Source organism: Hemiscyllium ocellatum, chromosome 7 (assembly GCF_020745735.1).
Source record: "Hemiscyllium ocellatum isolate sHemOce1 chromosome 7, sHemOce1.pat.X.cur, whole genome shotgun sequence".
Taxonomy (NCBI): domain Eukaryota; kingdom Metazoa; phylum Chordata; class Chondrichthyes; order Orectolobiformes; family Hemiscylliidae; genus Hemiscyllium; species Hemiscyllium ocellatum.
In genome coordinates, this window is record NC_083407.1 from 52056327 (window position 1) to 52076750 (window position 20424).

The window sequence follows — 20424 nt, forward strand, 5'->3', positions numbered from 1 at the left end:
TATTATTGCAACATGTTGGAAGCTTTCCTGAAGTAGCTGCAGGGTTGGGGCAGGGGCAGGGGCGAGGCAGAGGGAGAGACTGTCACACATCCCCTTCTGGAATATGCCTTTGCAAAGAAAGTCTGGTGAGAGATGCAGTGGGTTTTATTGAGGTTTGTCCCGAACAGCTCCATGACGTGGGACCCTGTGGACTATTCCCCAGGATGCACACCAAGACAAATATTGATTGCACTTGGAAGATCATCAGCTCAGTGGAGTTGACCTTGACTGAGGATTGCAGACTGGCACATTCCAAGGTCCAGGACTATATGCTGAGTGACACACTAAAGCTTGGGGCAGCTACCGCAAGATGTATCCAGTGTGTTTCTGCCAAAATAAAACAGGGAGATCCGTTCAGTTATTAGACCCTCTTGGTGCCTCAAGTGTATGTAAATATAGCCCTGTTTAAGTAAGAAATGCGTTAGGTTTTTTGCAAATGCAGGGAATGCTAAATTCCAATGTTTGTTTGTTCTTTATGTGCAAAGACTGTACAGAACTGCTTCAGTAACTGTGTATGTGTGTAATTTTTTTATGAATACAGAAGTTTGGAAGTTTTGTGTAATTAACACAACTATAGGATTCAAATCAACAAGAGATGACCACAAACAGAAAATGCAGCTGGCCAGACAGCTTACATTGACACTTACTCACTGCATGAGTCCAAGTGGAATGTACTGAAGTATCACAAGAGTGGCTGACCTCCTACCATCTCTCCCCTCCTGCTAACTCACTGCAGAGGCATCAGAACGCTGAATATTCAATAATTTTGCAAATGGCAATCTAGTGCTGGATTATAAAACTAGTGTTAATTTATAAAAGTGAATGGCTTGCTCTCCTCCATTTCCCCTCACCCCATGCATTGTATTTCTTCTGCTCTCTTGCACCCATTTGATAGATGGTCTTACAGGCATCCAGGAAAGTCCCCTTTGAGATCTTGTTCTTGTACCACAACTGCAAATTACTGCCTCTTCTAAGGACCTCCAACTACCAGATTGGACTAAGAACCATTTTAGTTTAGGGAAGTATGGAGAAAAACTGACAACATGGAACTAGGTTAGCTAGTAAGAAGCACAGAAAGTCATTGGTTTCTGTGATAAGTTACCGATATATGCATTGAGTGTGGATTTGCAGCCAACGTTCAAAAGGGATTCGACTGCATTCATGACAGTGCCATCATATGAGTAGAACCACAGGAGATAGGCGAGATCCTCAGTGAATATTTCTCCTCTATGTTTACCATGGAGAAAGACATGAAGTCTTGGGAACTTGGGGAAGTTAATGGTGATATTTTGCGGATAGTCACATCACAGTAGAGGAGATGTTGGATGTGTTAGACTGTATGAAGGTGAATAAATCTCCCAGTCTTGACCAGATATATCCAAGAACACTGTGAGAGGCTAGAGAAGAAATTGTGGGGGCCCTGGCTTATAAAGTTGCAGCATCATTAGCTACAGGTGAGGTCCAGGAAGACTGAGGGTAGTGAATGTTGTGCCATTATTCAAAAAGAGCTGCAAAGAAAAACTTGGGAACTATATATCAGTAAGCCTAACATCTATGATAGGTAAGTTATATGAGAAGGTTCTGAGGGATAAGGTATACATGCATTTGGAAAGACGGGGTTTGAGTAGGAGTAGTTAGCATGGCTTTTTTTGATTAGATTACTTACAGTGTGGAAACAGGCCCTTCGGCCCCAATAAGTCCACACCGACTCGCCGAAGCGCAGCCCACCCATACCCCTACATTAACCCCTTACCTAACACTACGGGCAATTTAGCATGGCCAATTCACCTGACCTGCACATCTTTGGACTGTGGGAGGAAACCGGAGCACCCAGAGAAAACCCGCGCAGACACGGGGAGAACGTGCAAACTCCACACAGTCAGTCGCCTGAGGCGGGAATTGAACCCGGGTCTCTGGCGCTGTGAGGCAGCAGTGATAACTGCTGTGCCACTGTGCCGTGCCACGCTTTGTGCGTGGAAGATCATTCCTCACAAATTGTTAGAGTCCTTTGATGAAGTAACCAGGATGCTTGATGAGGGGAGTGTGGTAGATGTAGTCTAAATGGATTTCAGTAAGGCCTTTGCTAAAGTTCCACATGGTAAGCTGCTCTGGAAGATTAGATCGCATGGAATCCAGGGGGAGCTGGCAAATTGGATACACAATTGGCTTGATGTTAGGAAGCAAAGGATAATAGTGGAAGGATGCTTTTTGGATTGGAGGCCTGTGAGTAGTGCTGTGCCTTGGGTCGGTGCTGGGCCCATTGCTGTTTGTTATCTGTATCAATGATTTGGATGAGAATGTACAAGGCGTGATTAGTAGGTTTGTTGAAGACACTAACATAGGAGTATCGTGGTCAAGATGAAGGTTATCAGAAATTGCAGCAGGACCTTGATCAGCTGGGAAAATGGGCCAAGAAATGGCAAATAGAGTTTAATACTGATAAGTGTGAGGTGTTGCATTTTGGAAAGTCAAATCGAGGTGGGAGTTCCATGGTGAATGGTAGGGCCTTAAGGAGTGTAGTGGAACAAAGGGACCTTGGAGTTCAGGTGCATGGTTCTCTGAAAGTGGAGTCACTGATAGACGGCAGTGAAGCAGGCTTTTGGCACGCTGGCCTTCATCATTCAGGGCATTGCATATAGAATTTGGGAAGTTATGTTGCAGTTGTACAGGACATTGATAAGGTCACACTTGGCGTATTGTGTTCAGTTTTGGTCAGCTTGCTGTATGAAGGATGTTATTAAACTGGAAAGAATGTAGAAGAAATTTACAAGGATGTTGTCAGAACTTAAGGGACTGAGTTATAGGAAAAGGTTGGACAGAATGTAGGAGGCCGAGGGGCAGTCGTCTGGAAGTGTACAAGATTATGAGAAGCGGATAGGGTGAATGTACTCAGTCTTTTTCCCAGGGTTGGGGAATCAAGGACTAAAGGGCATCAGTTTAAGGTTAGAGGGGAGAGAATAAAAAGGAACCTGAGGGGCCACTTTCTCACACAGAGGGTGTTATTCTTATGGAATAAGCTGCAAGTGGACATGGTTGAGGCAGGTACATTAACAACATTTTAAGAGGTATTTGAATAAATGCATGAATAGGAAAGGTTTAGAAGGATATGGACCAAGTGCAGGGAAATGGGATTAGCATGGTTGGACATTTTGACCGTCATGGACCAGTTTGGGCTGAAGAGCCTGTCTCCATGCTGTAGGACTCTATGCCTTTATATCAATATATAGAATATGGTTAGCTCTTTGGGGATATGCCACCCAGCCATCAAAGCCTGTTTAAGTTTTCTTAGACATTTCCAGAAATTAGAGAGCAATTTCTATCTTTCCCCAAAATCATTCAAAATGTCTTTTTCCATTGTGTTTCTCAGAATGTTGTATTCATATGGGCGTGGGTGTAGCAATTTTGTGAACACCATGCCAATTTAGGAAACCTCAATGGACCAGATGACTTTTTTTCCTATCCATCTCTTTCCTTGTATTTTATGATACATTTTACCCTGAAGGACAAAAATCAGAAGTAACTTTTACATATCAATGTGTTATATTGGAATATGATAGCATTCATGTATAATGTAAGGCATATTGAACTTTATTTTATAGGATTAAGAAATTATTACTAGCAGTTGTTCCCCTTTTTCCAACAGAATCTGTTCATGATTTAGCAGAGACAAGTATCTGCAGTTCAAATGATAGTCAACTAGAACATGGAAGCTCTGGTGTGTCTGGAGATGAAAACGCCAATTCAGGTAAGGTGTTGTGTAACTTAATTGGCAGAGTATGTATAGAGCCTATCTAATAACAGTTATGAGCAGAATAAGAATAACAGCAGAATAAGAGACCTTGGAGTGCAGGTTCATAGCTCCTTGAAAATGGAGTTGCAAGTAGATAGGATAGTGAAGAAGGTGTTTGGTATGCTTTCCTTTATTGTCAGAGTATGGAGTACAGGAGTTGGGAGGTCATGTTGTGGCTGTACAGAACATTGGTTAGGCCACTGTTGGAATATTGCGTGCAATTCTGGTCTCCTGCCTATTGGAAAGATGTTGTGAAACTTGAAAAGGTTCAGAAAAGATTTATAAGGATGTTGCCAGGGTTGGAGGATCTGAGCTATGGGGAGAGGCTGAACTGGCAGGGGCTGTTTTCCCTGGAGCATCAGAGGCTGAGGGGTGACCTTGTGGAGGCTTACAAAATTATGAGGGATATAGATAGGATAAATAGACAAAGATTTTTCCCGGGGGTCGGGGAGTCCAGAACTAGAGGGCATAGGTTTAGGGTGAGAGGGGAAAGATATAAAAGAGACGTAATGGGCAACGTTTTCACGCAGAGGATGGTATGTGTATGGAATGAGCTGCCAGAGGATGTGGTGGAGGCTGGTACAATTGCAACATTTAAGAGGCATTTGGATGGGTATATGAATAGGAAGGGTTTGGAGGGATATGGGCCTGGTGCTGGCAGGTGGAACTAGATTGGGTTGGGATATCTGGTCGGCATGGATGGGTAGGAGTGAAGGGTCTGTTTCCATGCTGTACATCTCTGTGACTCTAAGAATACATAGAGAGGACATTCCTAAGGTTAACATTACCTGAGCCAAGTTGAGCATACACTAGGCTAAGGAAAGAAGGAAATTAGGTATTGTAAAGGCATTGGTAAGAATATTTTAGTTGTCACTGTGTAAAGAAATGTTGCCAGCAGCAAGGAAGATTGCTAATATTTTTTGAGAGATGCTTCATCAAATCTTTCATCATCTTAAAACCCACTATCATCCTTTAAGTCTTTCTGATTTATGGAGCATAGTTTTCCAACTGCTCCTCAGAAGTGAGTTTATCATGCCTGTTGATATTCTGCTAAAACTCCTCTGTGTGCTTTCTAATGTCTTTACACCTTCACTGAAGGGAAGGAAGCGTGGTAAACTGGGAATGTATTGGCTTAATATTTGTGGCATGAAGAACCTTGAAAACAAATATAAGGGACACACTTTTTTTTAATTTGAAAGGCATGGGTCAATTAATGCTTTTTGGACTGGGAGGTGTTCACTGTAACCGTCCTCAGGGGTCAGGTTTTGAACTCATTGCTATTCACAGTTTTTATAATTGACCTAGACTCTGATGTAGAGAGTATTACTATAAAGACTATAAGATGTAAGAGCAGGAGACTTTCCAGCCCATCAAGTCTGTAAAATGCAGATGATTTAGCAAAATAAAAACCAAAATAAAATTTCGCAAGGTAATAGATAGTGATAAGGATAGCTATGGACATCAGGATAATACAGACAGGAAGGTGAAAAAAGCACTGATAAAAGTTCAATGCAGAGAAGGTGAAGGGATGCATATTGAACTACTATTAAGAAAAGATGGTACACTACAAGAGGCACTTTGGCACAAATTCAGACACTTGAAGGGCTGAGAATCGATAAAGGGGAGGTATTAAATAGGTAATAAAAGTAAAAGAATGCAAGTCTAATGTGATGCAGGAGCAAAGGGACCGGATGTATGTGTGTACAAATTATTGAAGGAGGTAGGAATAGTTGAGAGAATAGTTATTACAAAATTTAGCATTCTAGGCTGGATTGAAAGCTGTTTTGAGTCTGAAAGCAAGGAGGTTATTTTGAACTGGTATAGAACATTCAGCCTCAGTAGGAATATTGCATTCAGTTCTGGGCACTACACTATTACATTAGAGATATTGCAGAAAAGGTTCATGAGAATACTCTCAGCCATGAGGAAATTCAGTTATGCAGGTAAACTGGAGAATCGGTTTCCTCGAAGAAGAGAAGATTGAGAGGAAATTAGACAGAACTAGTCAATCTCATGAGAAGTCTGGATAGAGCAGTTAGAGAGAAACTGTTTTCATTGGGATCAGGATCAAAGGAAGTAGGAAGAAAGCCTGAATGTGGTACTGAGTTCATTAATCACCTGTGATCATATTGAGTGGCTTGAAGGGCTGAATGGCTAATGCCTTTTCCTATTTACTATGTTTCTATGAGTTGACAAGACTACTATGCACCTTTTAGTTCATAGCTATTTGTCTTCATTCATTGAATATGTATTTATGTCTTGTCTTTTCAATGGACTTGATATATACTGGATGAAGTAAATCTCACTTTATATTGTTCTGTCTTCCCTTGTTTTGTTCAAATTGATCTCTAATCTTTTTACTGCTTTTTTTTCTAATTGCATCCATACTGATTTGATAAAATTGGCAGATATAATATTGCATCAAGTTTCTGAAACTGCAGATGTAAATTATAAACAATAGCAGGTCCTGCAACCAGCCCCAAGGTGGATACATCATTCATTAGAAATCCACTCCGACATAGTCTTCTCTCTATGTATACTTGTTCACCACCTCCAGTCTATTCCTAGTTTTCTAAACATTACATGCAGAAATGCTATGATTTTGGTGATTTAGCCCTACAGAGATCTACAGCACAGGAAAAGGCCAATTGAATCTGCACCAGTCAAAAATAACCACTGAACTATTCTAATCCCATTTTCTAGCACTTGGCATGTTGCCTTGTATGTCTGGGCATCTCAAGTGCATATTTAAATATTTCCTAAATGTTATGAGGCTTTCTGACTCTATCATTCTTGCAGGCAGTGAGTTCCATATTTCCCACCAGGCTCTGAGCAAAAACAAAAGTTCTTCACATCCCTTTAAGACTCCTGCCCTTACTTTAAATCTCTGCTCCCAAGTCATTGATCTTTCTACTAAGGGGCAAAATGACTTCCTATCTACCCTGTTCATGCCCCACATAATCTTATCCATCTCAATTATGTCTCCCTTCAACTTTCTCTACTTCAGGGAAAACCATTTCAGTTTATATCAACCTCTCTTCATAGCCAAAACTTTCCAGCCCAGGCAACATCTGATACAGCCCTTCTGCACCCTGTCCAGTGCAATCACATCTGTCCTATCATTTGATTCCAGAACTACACACAAAACTCTAGCTGTAGCCTAACCAACTGATTATACAGTTCCAGCATAACCTTCCATAAACCTTAAATTTTATGCCTCAGCTAATAAAAACAAGTATCCCATATGCCTCCTTAACCTCGTTATCTACATCTTTTGCTATTTCAAAGGGTCACGGGACAAACACCCCAAGGTCCCTTTGATCCGCGGTGCTTTCCAGCGTCCTATCATACGTTTTGTATTTGCTCGGCTTTTTTGTCCTGCCCAAGTGCACCACCTCACAATCATGCAGATTGCATTTCATTTGCCACTGGTGAGCACATCTGATCAGCCTGTCTATACACTCCTGTAATCTCAGGCTCTCCTCCTCACTATTTATCATCCATCAATTTTTGTATCATCTGCGAACTTACTGATCAACCCTCCTACATTCAAGCCTGAGTTGTTTATATATACCATAAATAGCTAGGGTCCCATCACTGACCCCAATGGAACCTCACTGGACACAGATCTCCAGTCAACAAAACACTCTCAATAATCAATCTTTGCTACCTGCCATTCAGTCAATTAGCCATGGGATCTTACCTTCACTATCAGTCTCCCATGTGGGTCCTTATGAAAATTTAATTTACATTAATTTATGTTAATGTATATCCCTCATTAATATACCTGCTCACTTCTTCAAAAAATTCAATCAAGTCGGTCAGAGATAACTCTGTAGCAAAACCATGCTGACTGTTCTTGATTAATCGGTCTGGCTAACCCGGGAGCATAGGGGGATGAAGGTGAAGCTCTGCTGAGGACTGATCTTTCATCCTCAGCGAGGGGGAGGTCTGGAGGGATGGTGAAAATACAGCAGGTCTGGGAGCTAGGACCTGGTGTGGAACCTATCTGGTGCAGAGATCTCCAGCTTTCTCATTTCCACTCCCCCCACCTTTTCTCAGTCCGAACCCTCAGACTCAGCACCGCCTTCTTGACCTGCAATCTTCTTCCCGACCTCTCCGCCCCCACCTCCTTTCCGGCCTATCACCCTCACCTTAACCTCCTTCCACCTATCGTATTCCCAACGCCTCTCCCCGAAGTCCCTCCTCCCTATCTTTTTTCTTAGCCTGCTTGGCACACTCTCCTCATTCCTGAAGAAGGGCTTATGCCTGAAACGTCGATTCTCCTGCTCCTTTGATGCTGCCTGACCTGCTGCTCTTTTCCAGCCACACATTTTTAAGTTATGTTCTTGATTAATCCACAACCACCTGATGAAGGAGCAGCGCTCCGAAAGTTAGTGCTTCCAAATAAATCTGTTGGACTGTAACCTGGTGTGTGATTTTTAACTCCGTACACTGCAGTTCAACACCGGCATCTCCGAATCTTGATTAATCCTTGCCTCTCCAAATACAATCACGAGTCACTTGCTTTCCACAACTGAAGTCTGTTTGCTTTACAACAGGAGTCATTCAAACCAATATTTCTCCACTACCACTACTGTTTGTTTTGCTATTTCTAAAAGGAAAATGGGCATATATATTTTCCCCATCCTCTAGAACTTTGTTTTTGCCCTAGCTAATCAGGCCATCAGTGAGGGGCACTAGATTAGGGAGAAAAAGCCCCATTTCTAACCATCCCTCAAATGGATATCTATCTAATACAGCGATGGGAGTGGGGGGGGGATAATTATAACAATGATTCTGCCACTTCATTGTCATGGATGCACCTCTGGGAGCCTGATTGCTTCTCTGTTTTCATACTTTTCTCCTGGGAACTGACTGGTTCTCAGCATCAAGGAGAGACAAATTAATACTATATTCTGTGGAGTATTTGATCATCGCTAATTATATTTCACTATACAGACTTCAGTCATGAATCTGTTCTGCATTTGTTTCTAAAAAGAAAAATCAAATTAAAGGCGTTCATTTTCATGGAATATGAAAAAGTGAGCTTATAATGTCAGCTCAACCCTGACCTTCGCTTTTCACAGTTGACATTTACTTGGTGCCAACAACACAAGAGTCATTGGAGCTGATTTTTCTACCACTGCCCTGTGGCAGCTTTTTCATGTTTGTATAATGACTGATCACAATCATACTAGGTAAAGAGTAAAGAGTATAATTCAGTTTGTCATTGTTTTATCTGAAATGCTTTGCTGTGTAAAAAGTTCTTTTTTGGAAGTCTCTTTCATAGATTAGGAGAAAAAAAAATCCCAATGACATAAAACACACTGGAATACTTTATGAGCACATTGTACACATTTAAATCACTCATGTGAACATCAATTAAGAACATTCATGTCCAAAAGCATGCCACCAGATGCTGACAGAGAGGCCTAAAATGTTTTCAAGAAATTAAAGATATCCTGATCCTTTGTTTGCTGTTAATGCAGAAATATTATCATCTGATTGATATTGATCACAAGCCTCGAATCAAACAATAGTCAGATCTGAATGAACATTTGTTTCTGAATGTTTTCGGTGATATATTATAAAACTATGCATTTCCATATATGTGGAAATGCTGCTGAGAATTATTTTGCTACAATCCTTCGTACTGCTAAATTCAATTCTGTATGTGTAATGATTTGGAGGTGCCGGTGTTGCATTAGCATGGACAAAGTTAAAAGTCACACAACACCAGGTTATAGTCCAACAGGTTTATTTGGAAGCACTAGATTTCAGAGCGCTGCTCTTTCATCAGGTGGTCCGAAAACTAGTGCTTCCAAATAAACCTGTTGGACTATAACCTGGTATTGTGTGATTTTTAACTTTGTATGAATAACGATTAACTGTATGGTATCCAAATCACAGTTCAGTGAAGAAACAATATCTTAGGTTAAAGTTTCTTGGCTTCAGTAAGGCGTTCGACAAGGTTCCCCATGGGAGATTGATTAGCAAGATTAGATCTCATGGAATACAGGGAGAACTAGCCATTTGGATACAGAAGTGGAGTCACAGGTGGATAGGATAGTGAAGAAGGTGTTTGGTATGCTTTCCTTTATTGGTCAGAGTATGGAGTACAGGAATTAGGAGGTCATGTTGCGGCTGTACAGGACATTGGTTAGGCCACTGTTTGAATATTGCGTGTAATTCTGGTCTCCTTCCTATCAGAAAGATGTTGTGAAACTGGAAAAGGTTCAGAAAAGATTTATAAGGATGTTGCCAGGGTTGGTGGATCTGAGCTATGGGGAGAAGTTGTACATCTCTATGACTCTATGGCCTCCTTTTTAAATTCCTGCCTAACTCTATGTAATCTCCCTTCAGAATCTCAACCTTTTCCCTTCCTATGTCATTGTTTCCAATGTGGACAATGACCTCTTGCTGGACCCTCTCCCTCTTGACAACATTCTACACCCTGTCTGAGACATCCTTGATCCTGGCACCAGGAAAGCAACACACTATTCTGATTTTCACTGCTGGCCACAGAAACCTCTGTCTGTACCTCAGACGTTATCACATTGTGTTGAGTCCCCTAACACAATTGATCTCTTGGAACACGACATACCCCTCGTTGCATTAGAGCCAGTCTCAACATCAGAAACTTGGCTGTTCTTGCTACATTCCCTTGAGAATCCATCACCCCCTATATTTTCCAAAACAGCATCCTTGTTTGAAATGGGTATAGCCACAGAAGGCTCCTGCACTAGCTGTCTATCTCTCTTACCTTTCCAGGAGTTATCCCATCTGTGTGACTGTATCTGAGACTTTCCTCCCTTCCTATTACTGCCATCCATCACATACTATTGAGTTGCAAATTCCTCATTGCTTCTAACTGTCTCTCCAACTGAACCATTCGATGTGATAAGATTCGCAACCAACAGCATTTATTGCAGATATAATCCGTAGTAACCCTTAAGCTCTATTTAAACTCCCACATCTGACAAGAGGCACATATCACTCTCCTAAACGCCATTTTTGCTCCTTCACAATCTACAGACCCAGAAAAACAACACCGTCTTATTCCTCTACAACCCCAGGTTAAATTAATAGATATTAATTTAATTTTAAGTTTAATCAAGAGACATATCTCAAAAACATATAATCAAGAAAGAACCCACTCTACTCACTACTGCAGACTTTCTGTAGGTCACACTTAAAAACAATACACTTATCTGCTTCTGTGCTTTGAACTTCACCCAAACAGTTCCTCCAAGATCAGTTGTGAAATTCACTGTTTGTTAATTTTCGCAGGTGCATTCCGAGGTCCAGCGATACATGAATTCAAACAGCAAAGGCAATAACTGTGCAGGTTCACTGCTGTGTCAGTTTTTTTCTCTCTGTCCTGCACTAACCTCACCATGCGCTTCCTTTGTCTGCTGTACTCCCTTTTAAAACTTCTGTTGTTTTGACTTTTTCTTCCAAAGTTCCAAAATAATGCAACGGCATATAAAACCATAATTCCTGCGCCTGTAATTTGAGGAAATCACCTCCAGCACCAAAAATACCTCAATAAAGGAGCAGCTGTTACAGTCAGAAATTTTTTCCATCCTCCATCTTGGATTAACCAGAATCCTCTCCTCTTGGATTACCCAGAATCAAAATGCACCCCCCACTAATACCTTAACCACTTACTTGATTTCATTACCTAAAATTAACTCCAGAACTGCCCCTATCTTATAAGGTATTGTACATATTGTCTACTGTCCTGGATGCATTTTAAGAATTCCACTCTCTCTAAATCTTTCACACTGTGACTACCCCAGATAATGTTGGGAAAGTTGAAATCCCCTACTGTCACTATCCAATTACTTATACAATTCTCTGAAACTTACCTGCATATCTGCTCTTCTTTTTGTCTCATTTGCAGGAGCCTATAGTACACTCCAATGAATGTGATTACAACTTTTTGGTTTTTAATTCTCCCTATATGGCATCATTTGAGAATGTCATTCTTCCATGCTGCTGTAATTGACTCCATGATCAATATTGCGACAACCCCTCCTCTTTTACCTCCCTCCCTGTCTTACTTGAAGACCCTATACTCTGCAATGCTAAGCTGCCATTCCTGCACTATTCTAAACCTCTCTTAGAGACAACAGTTACATCATGCCCTTATGTTTTAATTTGTCCCCTCATCTCATCTGCCGTGTTTGTCAAACGCCTTGCATTAAAATAAATTCCATTCAACCTTGCCAACTTCCTTGTGCTGTAATGGGCATGAAATTTCTATGCCTTCTTGACTCACTTTCAGCATATTCTAATTTTGGCTGTTCATTTTCCTCTGCTGAATCTTGTCTGAGGATCCCACTACTCCCTCCCTCCCAAACCCACCTGCCAATATGAAATAAACACAGAAAATGTTGGAAATACTCAGCAGCTTATGGCAGCATTTACGGAGAGAAACAGAGTTAACATTTCAGGTCTGTGACTGAAGGAAATTGGGAAGATTCCAATGCTGTAAATCACAAGTACATTTACTTCTGTAAACAATAACATGGAAGGAATAGGTTTTTATCCAAGAAAGAGTGCATAGCAAGACTTGGCTCCTCTACTTTCATATATGAAGGGAGATCTACATTTATGAATAATGCAAGGCCTCATATTATATTAGGCCTCAGGCCTCATTTTGATCTAAGTAGTGAAATGTTGACACCTAATGGACATCCTCAGGAAACTCAACAGAGAAGAAGTCTGTTCAGCAGCAGCCTTACATTAAGTTGTTAAAACTGATTGAGAAGAGGAGGATTGAGAGTGAGAACAGCAACTTGAAGGGAGGGAGTAATGTGAAGGGGGCTGAAGGGAAGAGGTTCAACCTTTCAACTGATATGGGACAATGTTCAATCAGAATTGGAGCAAGCGGTGACAACAGAAAATCGCTTTTCTAGTATGGTGTCAGGAATAACAATCCAGCTATTCCTGCCTTACCTACTCACTGGCAGCCTGCAGGAGTCCATGTAAAGGCTGATTGTTAGATTGCTTATAGCCAGCATGACTTCTGCAAGGCAATCTATGTTTCAGAAGAGACCAGAAAGAATTGTTGAAGATGCAAAGAGTCTAATGATGGACCCTGGATGTCTGATTTTTTTTGCCTGTAGCTTTGTGCTGAACATTAAGTGATTAGAATGTGAGAATAGACAGTAATTTGAACTACCAGCATCAATTTCTTCCCCAACAATCCATTCCACCCTCCCTTATTGATCAGATTAGATTACTTAATGTGGAAACAGGCCCTTTGCCCCAACAAGTCCACACCGACTCACTGAAGCGCAACCCACTCAGACCCATTCCTCTCTTCACCTAACACCACGGGCAATTTAACATGGCCAATTCACCTAACCTGCACATTTTTGGACTGTGGCAGGAAACCAGACCCGGGGAGAATGTGCATGCTCCACACAGTCAGTTGCCTGAGGTGGGAATTGAACCCTGGTCTCTGGCGCTGTGATGCTGTCTGATCCACTGTAATCTCCAGCATATTTTGTTTTCCGTGCAGATTCAATTATCTGCAGTAAATTTGCTCCTATGATCTTTGTAGACAGTGTATTTCCAACCCTCCATTGTGGAGACTTTAAGTGACTGCTTAGTGCCTGAAAAATGTGTTTGTTAAGATTGAATTTCTAGGCCAGTTTCTAGTGTCATTCTAGTGTGAAGTGGTGTTTCTGCTGTCAGCACACAAAAAGAAAGATCCAAGTAATTATGACTGCTAAGCTCATGCATTCAAAACCAATATATAATTCTTGCCTGATTATAATTTGTTGAAGCATCACTTTAGCATTTGATGTCATAATTTGAATTTGTTCGTGCATGATAACAGTTGATGTGTAATCATGGAAATGTCCTTCATAAAATGAGATGCCAGATAAGATCTGATGTATTCTGTAATGTCAGTCATGGAAAACTACCATTTAAACTAATATTTCTTCACATTGTATAAAATCATCAGGTGGGTTAATTACTTTTTTTGTCATTTCTTCTTCAAATCTACCTTGCACTTGGATCAACGAATGTCCTCAATATATAAAAAAAGAGTGAACTGATTTAATTGCTGCTGAAGTGCTGGAAAGCCTCACTTATCTGCAAGTTCACAAAAACAGAGTTGTGAAAGAGACATATTGGCAATGAAAGTAAGGCAAAGGTTTTTATTTGTGTGGATTGGGTGTGAGGTGATTTCTATAGTTCAGACATGATAGTGAGTAGTAGAGACACTGATTGAGCAAATAGTAAAATACTGGGGGGAGGGGAGCAGGCATGGAATTTCATAGGCAAGAAGAAGAGTAAAGTGTGTGAAAAATAAAGGACGAGCATTGGTATTGGAGTTTTGGAATAGGGAAAAGATAATGCACAACAGACTGAAATTGTAGCTATGAATTCCACAGTATTTTTAAAAGAGAACAATCTTCTGCTTTCACACTCGTCAATTTAAGTATTACCACAGAAATGCACTAGGTGATTTTCCAAAGGGCTTACTGAGCCAGGAACATTTCAGAGCATTCAGAAGCACTTTTCAGAAATTTGAGTGAATTCTTGACTTTATTAATAGAGAAGTAGAATACAAAAGCAAGAAAGTTATGTAAAATCATGGTTTTATCCTCAACAAACATCTTGTGTACACTTCTGGACACCGCCCGTTCAAGCAAGCCTGAAAGAAGGTATATGAGAAATTTATTGGAATGCTATCAAGAAAGGGATTCTATTAGATGGTGAGACCAGACAAACCTGGATTATTGTCCTTAAGCAGTTATGGTTAAGAGGACATTTATTGGAGGTTTTCAAATTCGAGAATGGTTTTGATTCTATGATGAATGCATGTGCATCTATGTGTAAGAGAGAGAACGAGATTCGTTTGGGTTAGCTGACCTTTTCCAGTTCTACTTTCTCCTTGTTAATGAAGCCACCCCTATTTTAATTATATAGCCCCTTTACTGATAAAGCATCCCGAGTTATTGCACAGGAGCATTATAAAACAGTTTAACCCCAGCCATATAAGGAGATAAAAGGGCAGATCACCAAAAGCTTCCTCTAAAGGTAAGTTAAAGAGGATCTTAAAGTGGGGAGTGTAATATAGAGAATCACACAAGTTATTTTGGATGATGTCACTCAATGATAGTATGTAGATGAGGTAAAGGAGGGGCTAAGGATACATGCTGAAGGCAATGGAGACCAAGTGGCAAGAGAAGCCATTGCAGAGAACTTTCTGGCGATGACTGGATAAAAACGGAGCCAGGTGAATGTTGACTTAGCCAGATGGGTGACAGTGAAGAGATTTTGGAAGAGCACAATTTGTTTAACCATGCCAAAGCCTGCTGATAGATTGAGTAGAGTACGGAAGGAATATTAACTTTTGTCAGAGTCCCATAGGCTATCATTTGTGACTTTGACAAGAAATTTTTCTATGGTGGCAGTGGTACAAAGGTAACCATAATAATAAGCCAGAGGCTAGAAATTCTGCAATGGGTAAGCCGCCTCCTGATTCCTCAATGCCTCTTCATCAGTTACAAGACGCATGTCAGGGGTGTAATGAATACTCTCTGTATGTCGAGGAGAAAGTGAGGTCTGCAGATGCTGGAGATCAGTGCTGAAAATGTGTTGCTGGAAAAGCGCAGCAGGTCTGGCAGCATTCAAGGAACAGGAAATTCGACGTTTCGGGCAAAAATTCCTGAAGAAGGGCTAATGCCCGAAACGCCAAATTTCCTGTTCCTTGGATGCTGCCTGACCTGCTGCACTTTTCCAGCAACACATTTTCAGCTCTGATCTCTAGCATCTGCAGACCTCACTTTCTCCTCAAAGATTTTACCTACTGCGAATCCTCTTGCAAGGATGCCTTCCTTGAAGAAGCTCTCTTCCTCCCTCTACAATTCCTGAAGAAGGGCTTATGCCCAAAACGTCGAATTTCCTGTTCCTTGGATGCTGCCTGACCTGCTGCGCTTTTCCAGCAACACATTTTCAATTCTCTGTATGTCTGCAGGAGTGCAGCTCCAAGAACATTCAAGAAACTCAACTCCAAAACTGGACAAATTGGCCAGTTGATTGCCATCCCATTACTACCGCCAACATTCCCTCCCTTCATTACTGACACACAGTGGCAGCAGTGTGTGCCACCCACAAGATGCACTGCAGCAACTGACAGTCTCCTTCGACAAACCTATGACCTCTACCACCTAGAAAGACAAAGGCAGTAGATGCATGAGAAGACCATTACCTGCAAGATCCCCTCCAAATTATACACCAGCCCGATTTGCCACTATATCGCCATTCCTTCACTGTTGCTGGGTCAAAATTCCAAAACTCCTGTCCTTGCATGTCAGTAGGTGTACCTGCACCACATGGACTACAATAAGTTCAAGAACGCAGCTCACTGCCACTTTCTCTAGGGAAAGTAGAGCTTCTCAATAAATGCTGCCTGAACCAGTGATAACCACATCCCATGCATAGACTCAAAAAAAAAGAAATGGAAACCTGATTGGTAGGAATTCAAACATGAAATTCTGTGAAAGTTGAGTATCGATTTGGAAGATGACAATAAGCTCAGGCACTTTGGAGTGGAATGGGTGATTGAGGTTAAGGTGATAGTTTGAAAAGGATGGCAGAAGGTGAGGAAGGGGTAATGATGGCAAATTCACAGGAGAGTGGGTCAGAAACTGTAGAAGGAGAATTGTTAACAATATCAGGGAAGCTGGATGATCAAAGGTTTAGTTAGAACAGGATTGAGGAGATGGGTCTCATGGATAAGATGAACTCTGAGAGGAAATGATGGGAGGGAAACTGGAGAAAGATACCCATTCATGGCTAGAATGGGGAGGCTCAGAGGACATTGGGCAGGAGTGGTTACTGCAGGTGCTGGAGATTAGAGTCAAGATTACAGTGGAGCTAGAAAAGCACAGCATGTCAAGTAGCATCCAAAGAGCAGGAGAATTGATATCTTGGGCAAAAACTCTTCATCCAGAATCCTGATGAAAGCCTTTTGCCTGAAACGTTAATTTTCCTGCTTCTTGGATGCTGCCTGACCTGCTGCGCTTTTCTAGCACCATTCTAATCTTGGCAGAGGACATTTGGTCAGGTGGTATAGGGGAAGAGAGGGATGTGGTAAGCAGGCATCTGACTGGATACTCACAATCTTGGTGAAAAAGAAGTCCATCAGCTTGATTCCTCTTTACTATTGGAGTTAGTGCTGGGATAAGGTGCAGGGTGGGTTTTGAATGCAAGTTTTAGGAAAGAAAGCAAACCAAATGTTGTCTTTGCACTTTGGGATGATCCTGGAATAAGACGTAGTTTTGGCAGATGAGAGTAGGAGCTGGTTGTGCTTTATGTGTTTCAAGCAGAAATGGTCATGAATGGCAATACCAGTTATTGATCACAGTAGCATCAAAATTCAGCGGGTCATAGAGAAGCCAAATAGAATGTTGACTTTGATTTCAGAGGGGACGGAGTACAAAAAGAAGAAAGTCTTATGAAAACTATACAAGACACTAGTTAGACCTGGAGTACTGTGCAGAATTTGTTTCCTAAATCTGTGAAAGGTATACTGGCATCACAGGCATTCTCGAGAAAGTTTACTGGACTGATTCTGGATGTAGTGGGATTCTCTTAAGAGGAGAGCTTGAGTAGGTTGTATGCACTGGAAGAATGAGAGGTGGCCTTATTGAAACCTATACGATTGTTGGGATGTTTACAAGCTAGTTACAGAAAGTTAATTGGAGCAGTTTAGGACCAGAGACATAACCTTAGAGTGAGGGGTTGCCCAGTTATGACAGAGATGAGAAGGAATTTCTTCTCTCAGAGTGGTATTGAATCTGTGGAATTCTTTCTTGCAGAGACATGGTGAGGCTGGACCATTCAGCATGACTAGGGTTGAGATCGTCACTATCTGATGAGTAAGGAAATCAAGGGTTATGCAGAAAAGGGAGGAAAGTGGTGCTATGGCTTATCAGATCAGCAATGAATTTCATTGAAAGGTAGGGCAAACTTGATAGCCTGAAAGAGTGACTTTTGCTTCTATATGTTACATTTTGTAAGTCTGTATGCGTTGAATTTGAGAAAACAAAGATGAGGACTGCTTTGTTGGAATGGCCAGAGTTTTAAATCATTCATGATTTTTCCAGAGACTAGGCCATCAGATGTGGAGGCAAGGTGTGATTGAGCTTAGGTAAGTGTTTATGAATGTGATATAATTGATGACCTTCATTGACAAGTGTAATTTGCTCAATCTTGTGAAAATAAAAAAATGAATATGCAAGAACCAACGTTCAATAAGATTTAGCACAGGCAGTATAACTCAGAATCTTATCATAAGGGTGGATATATTTGTTTTAGCCTTTTCTACATTCAGTCCAAGTGTATGACTGTCATATGTTTATTGTCACATTGCCTGGTGTTAAGAAACAAGCTATTATCCATGGAAATCTCAGCATTTACAGTTATTATCTAACAAGAACAAAGGTTAAATATTTCTCATGCTTATGCTCAATTGACACAGGCATGGGCTTGTTTTTCTTCAAGGCATTGTACAGCAGTCATTTAAATAATAAAAATTGACATGTGAAGTCACAAAGATGGTTTAGCCTTACTGCTTACTGTGATGGGTCACATTTCTGTAACTGTAATTCTGATGAAAGGTTTTGAACAGAGTTCTAGTTCAGGAATTACTCAATTGTGGTCAACACATCTGATTTAGATATTACATACTGACAAAAATTGAAAACTTTATTTCCCTTCTTTCAGACCATTTAAAAAAATATTGTACAGTTTGGTGTCTTGTCACATGGACTGCAGCAGTTCAAAAGTCACTCACCATCGCCTTCTCCAGGGAAGTTTGGATGGGCAATATTTGCAGACCTAAATGTTCACTCACCATGAAAGATTTTTTTTTAAATCTAATACAGAATTGTAGCTATGGTAGTTTGTTTGACTTTGACATATTGTACATTTACCTCCTCACAGTAGACTACAACTACAAGGAAACCAAAGTGAACCATTTTTGGTGGTTTTGGAAACTGTGAGAAATATTACTTGGATTCCAATGTCAAAGAAACTACTGAAGTCCAAATGACTGGACAGGCTGAACAAGTAGAAACATTGGTTCTGATGGGTCACTTGGAACAAGTTAGCTTAGATGTTAGTTTTAGCTTTGTATATTCCACTTACTTTGTTCTTCTTCTGGCGATGTTTAGTACGTTCCAAGTAGACAAGATAATGTAAATGAGGGTAAATCATCAATCCTGTTTCTAGAATGCATTGAACAATATCAGGATTTTCACTTCACAAAATTGAACACAACATACCTTCTAAGAAACTTTGAGATTTACAGCCCATTGTGACTGTTCAAATTAATCCTGCCCAACTGCTCGATGTCTACAAATTTATATCTTCACCTGCATTAATTTTTTTCTTCTAACTTTTCCTGTAAAACCACAGAAGTCTTTGACATATTTCAATGATTTATATATTTGAATTTATTTTTGATCACCAAGATCTTCCAAATATCTTTCAATTCAATCTGTATCTCCAAGTTTTTCCTAGTAGTACACACTGTCACATCTTCCTCTACGTTAAGTTTCATCTGTCAGCTTACTGTCCATTCTAAGTTAATAATGTCACTTCTGATGTCTTTTAAAATATTTCTTGCTGTTTCTCAAATCTATTAGTTCAGCATTTTTTTAGTATTATGCAAAAGGAGTGATAGAATTGAGTGACAATACCAAGAACATCTCAGAGTGTTTTGTTTATTTTTCTCATGAGCTATGGCACGATTCTTGCCAGAGAGTGACGAGTTCCCATTTGATGCTCTTCATTGTGTGTTAAACAATCTGTTAACAGCCAAACTCACCTTGAGTTGCCTACAAAACTTATCAAATATCAGGAAACCTCAAAATGGAACCCAGAACAAGTTTTTGGTGGGTTCAACATGTCATTTTCACGAAAAGACCCTCCAACTGCACTGGGCACTGCACTGGGCACCAGCAACATGCAATCCACACTGTCATGCCTGACAAACCTGCAAGAATTCTTTGAGGAGTTAACAAGTAGGTTGGACCAGGGAAACCCAGTGGATGTTTTCTATCTAGACTTCCAAAAGGCTTTTAATAAGGTGCCCTCAAGGGAGGCTGCTGAGTAAGCTGACTACCCATGGTGTTCGAGGTAAGCTACTGGCATGGATTGGAGATTGGCTATCTGACAAAAGGCAGAGAGTTGGGATGAAAGGTTCTTTTTCAGAATGGGAGCTGGTGACAAGTGGTGTCCCGCAGGGTTCAGTGTTGGGGCCACAGTTGTTCACTTTATATACTAATGACCTGGATAAAGGGACTGGGGGCATTCTAGCAAAGTTCACCGATGATACAAAGTTAAGCAGAAAGGCAGGTAATAATGAGGAGCTGGGAAGGCTGTAGGAAGGTTTAGACAGTTAGGACAGTCCAGGAAATGGCTGATGAAATTCATCATGAGCAAGTGCGAGGTCTTACACTTTGGAAAAATGAATACAGGCACAGACTATTTTTTAAACAGAGTGAAAATTCATAGAGCAAAAGTACAAAGGAATCTGGGAATATTAGTCCAGGATT

At 40.8% G+C, this 20424-nt stretch overlaps 1 protein-coding gene across 2 annotated transcripts in view; it reads left to right on the top strand.

Moving 5' to 3' along the window:
• Positions 1 to 20424, top strand: part of ifih1 (interferon induced with helicase C domain 1) — a 123627-nt gene that overhangs the window by 43669 nt on the left and 59534 nt on the right. For both annotated transcript variants that reach the window (XM_060827189.1, XM_060827190.1), the window contains exon 4: positions 3683 to 3784. In XM_060827189.1, coding sequence (XP_060683172.1) covers positions 3683 to 3784 — 102 coding nt within the window. The remainder of the gene's footprint in view (positions 1 to 3682; positions 3785 to 20424) is intronic.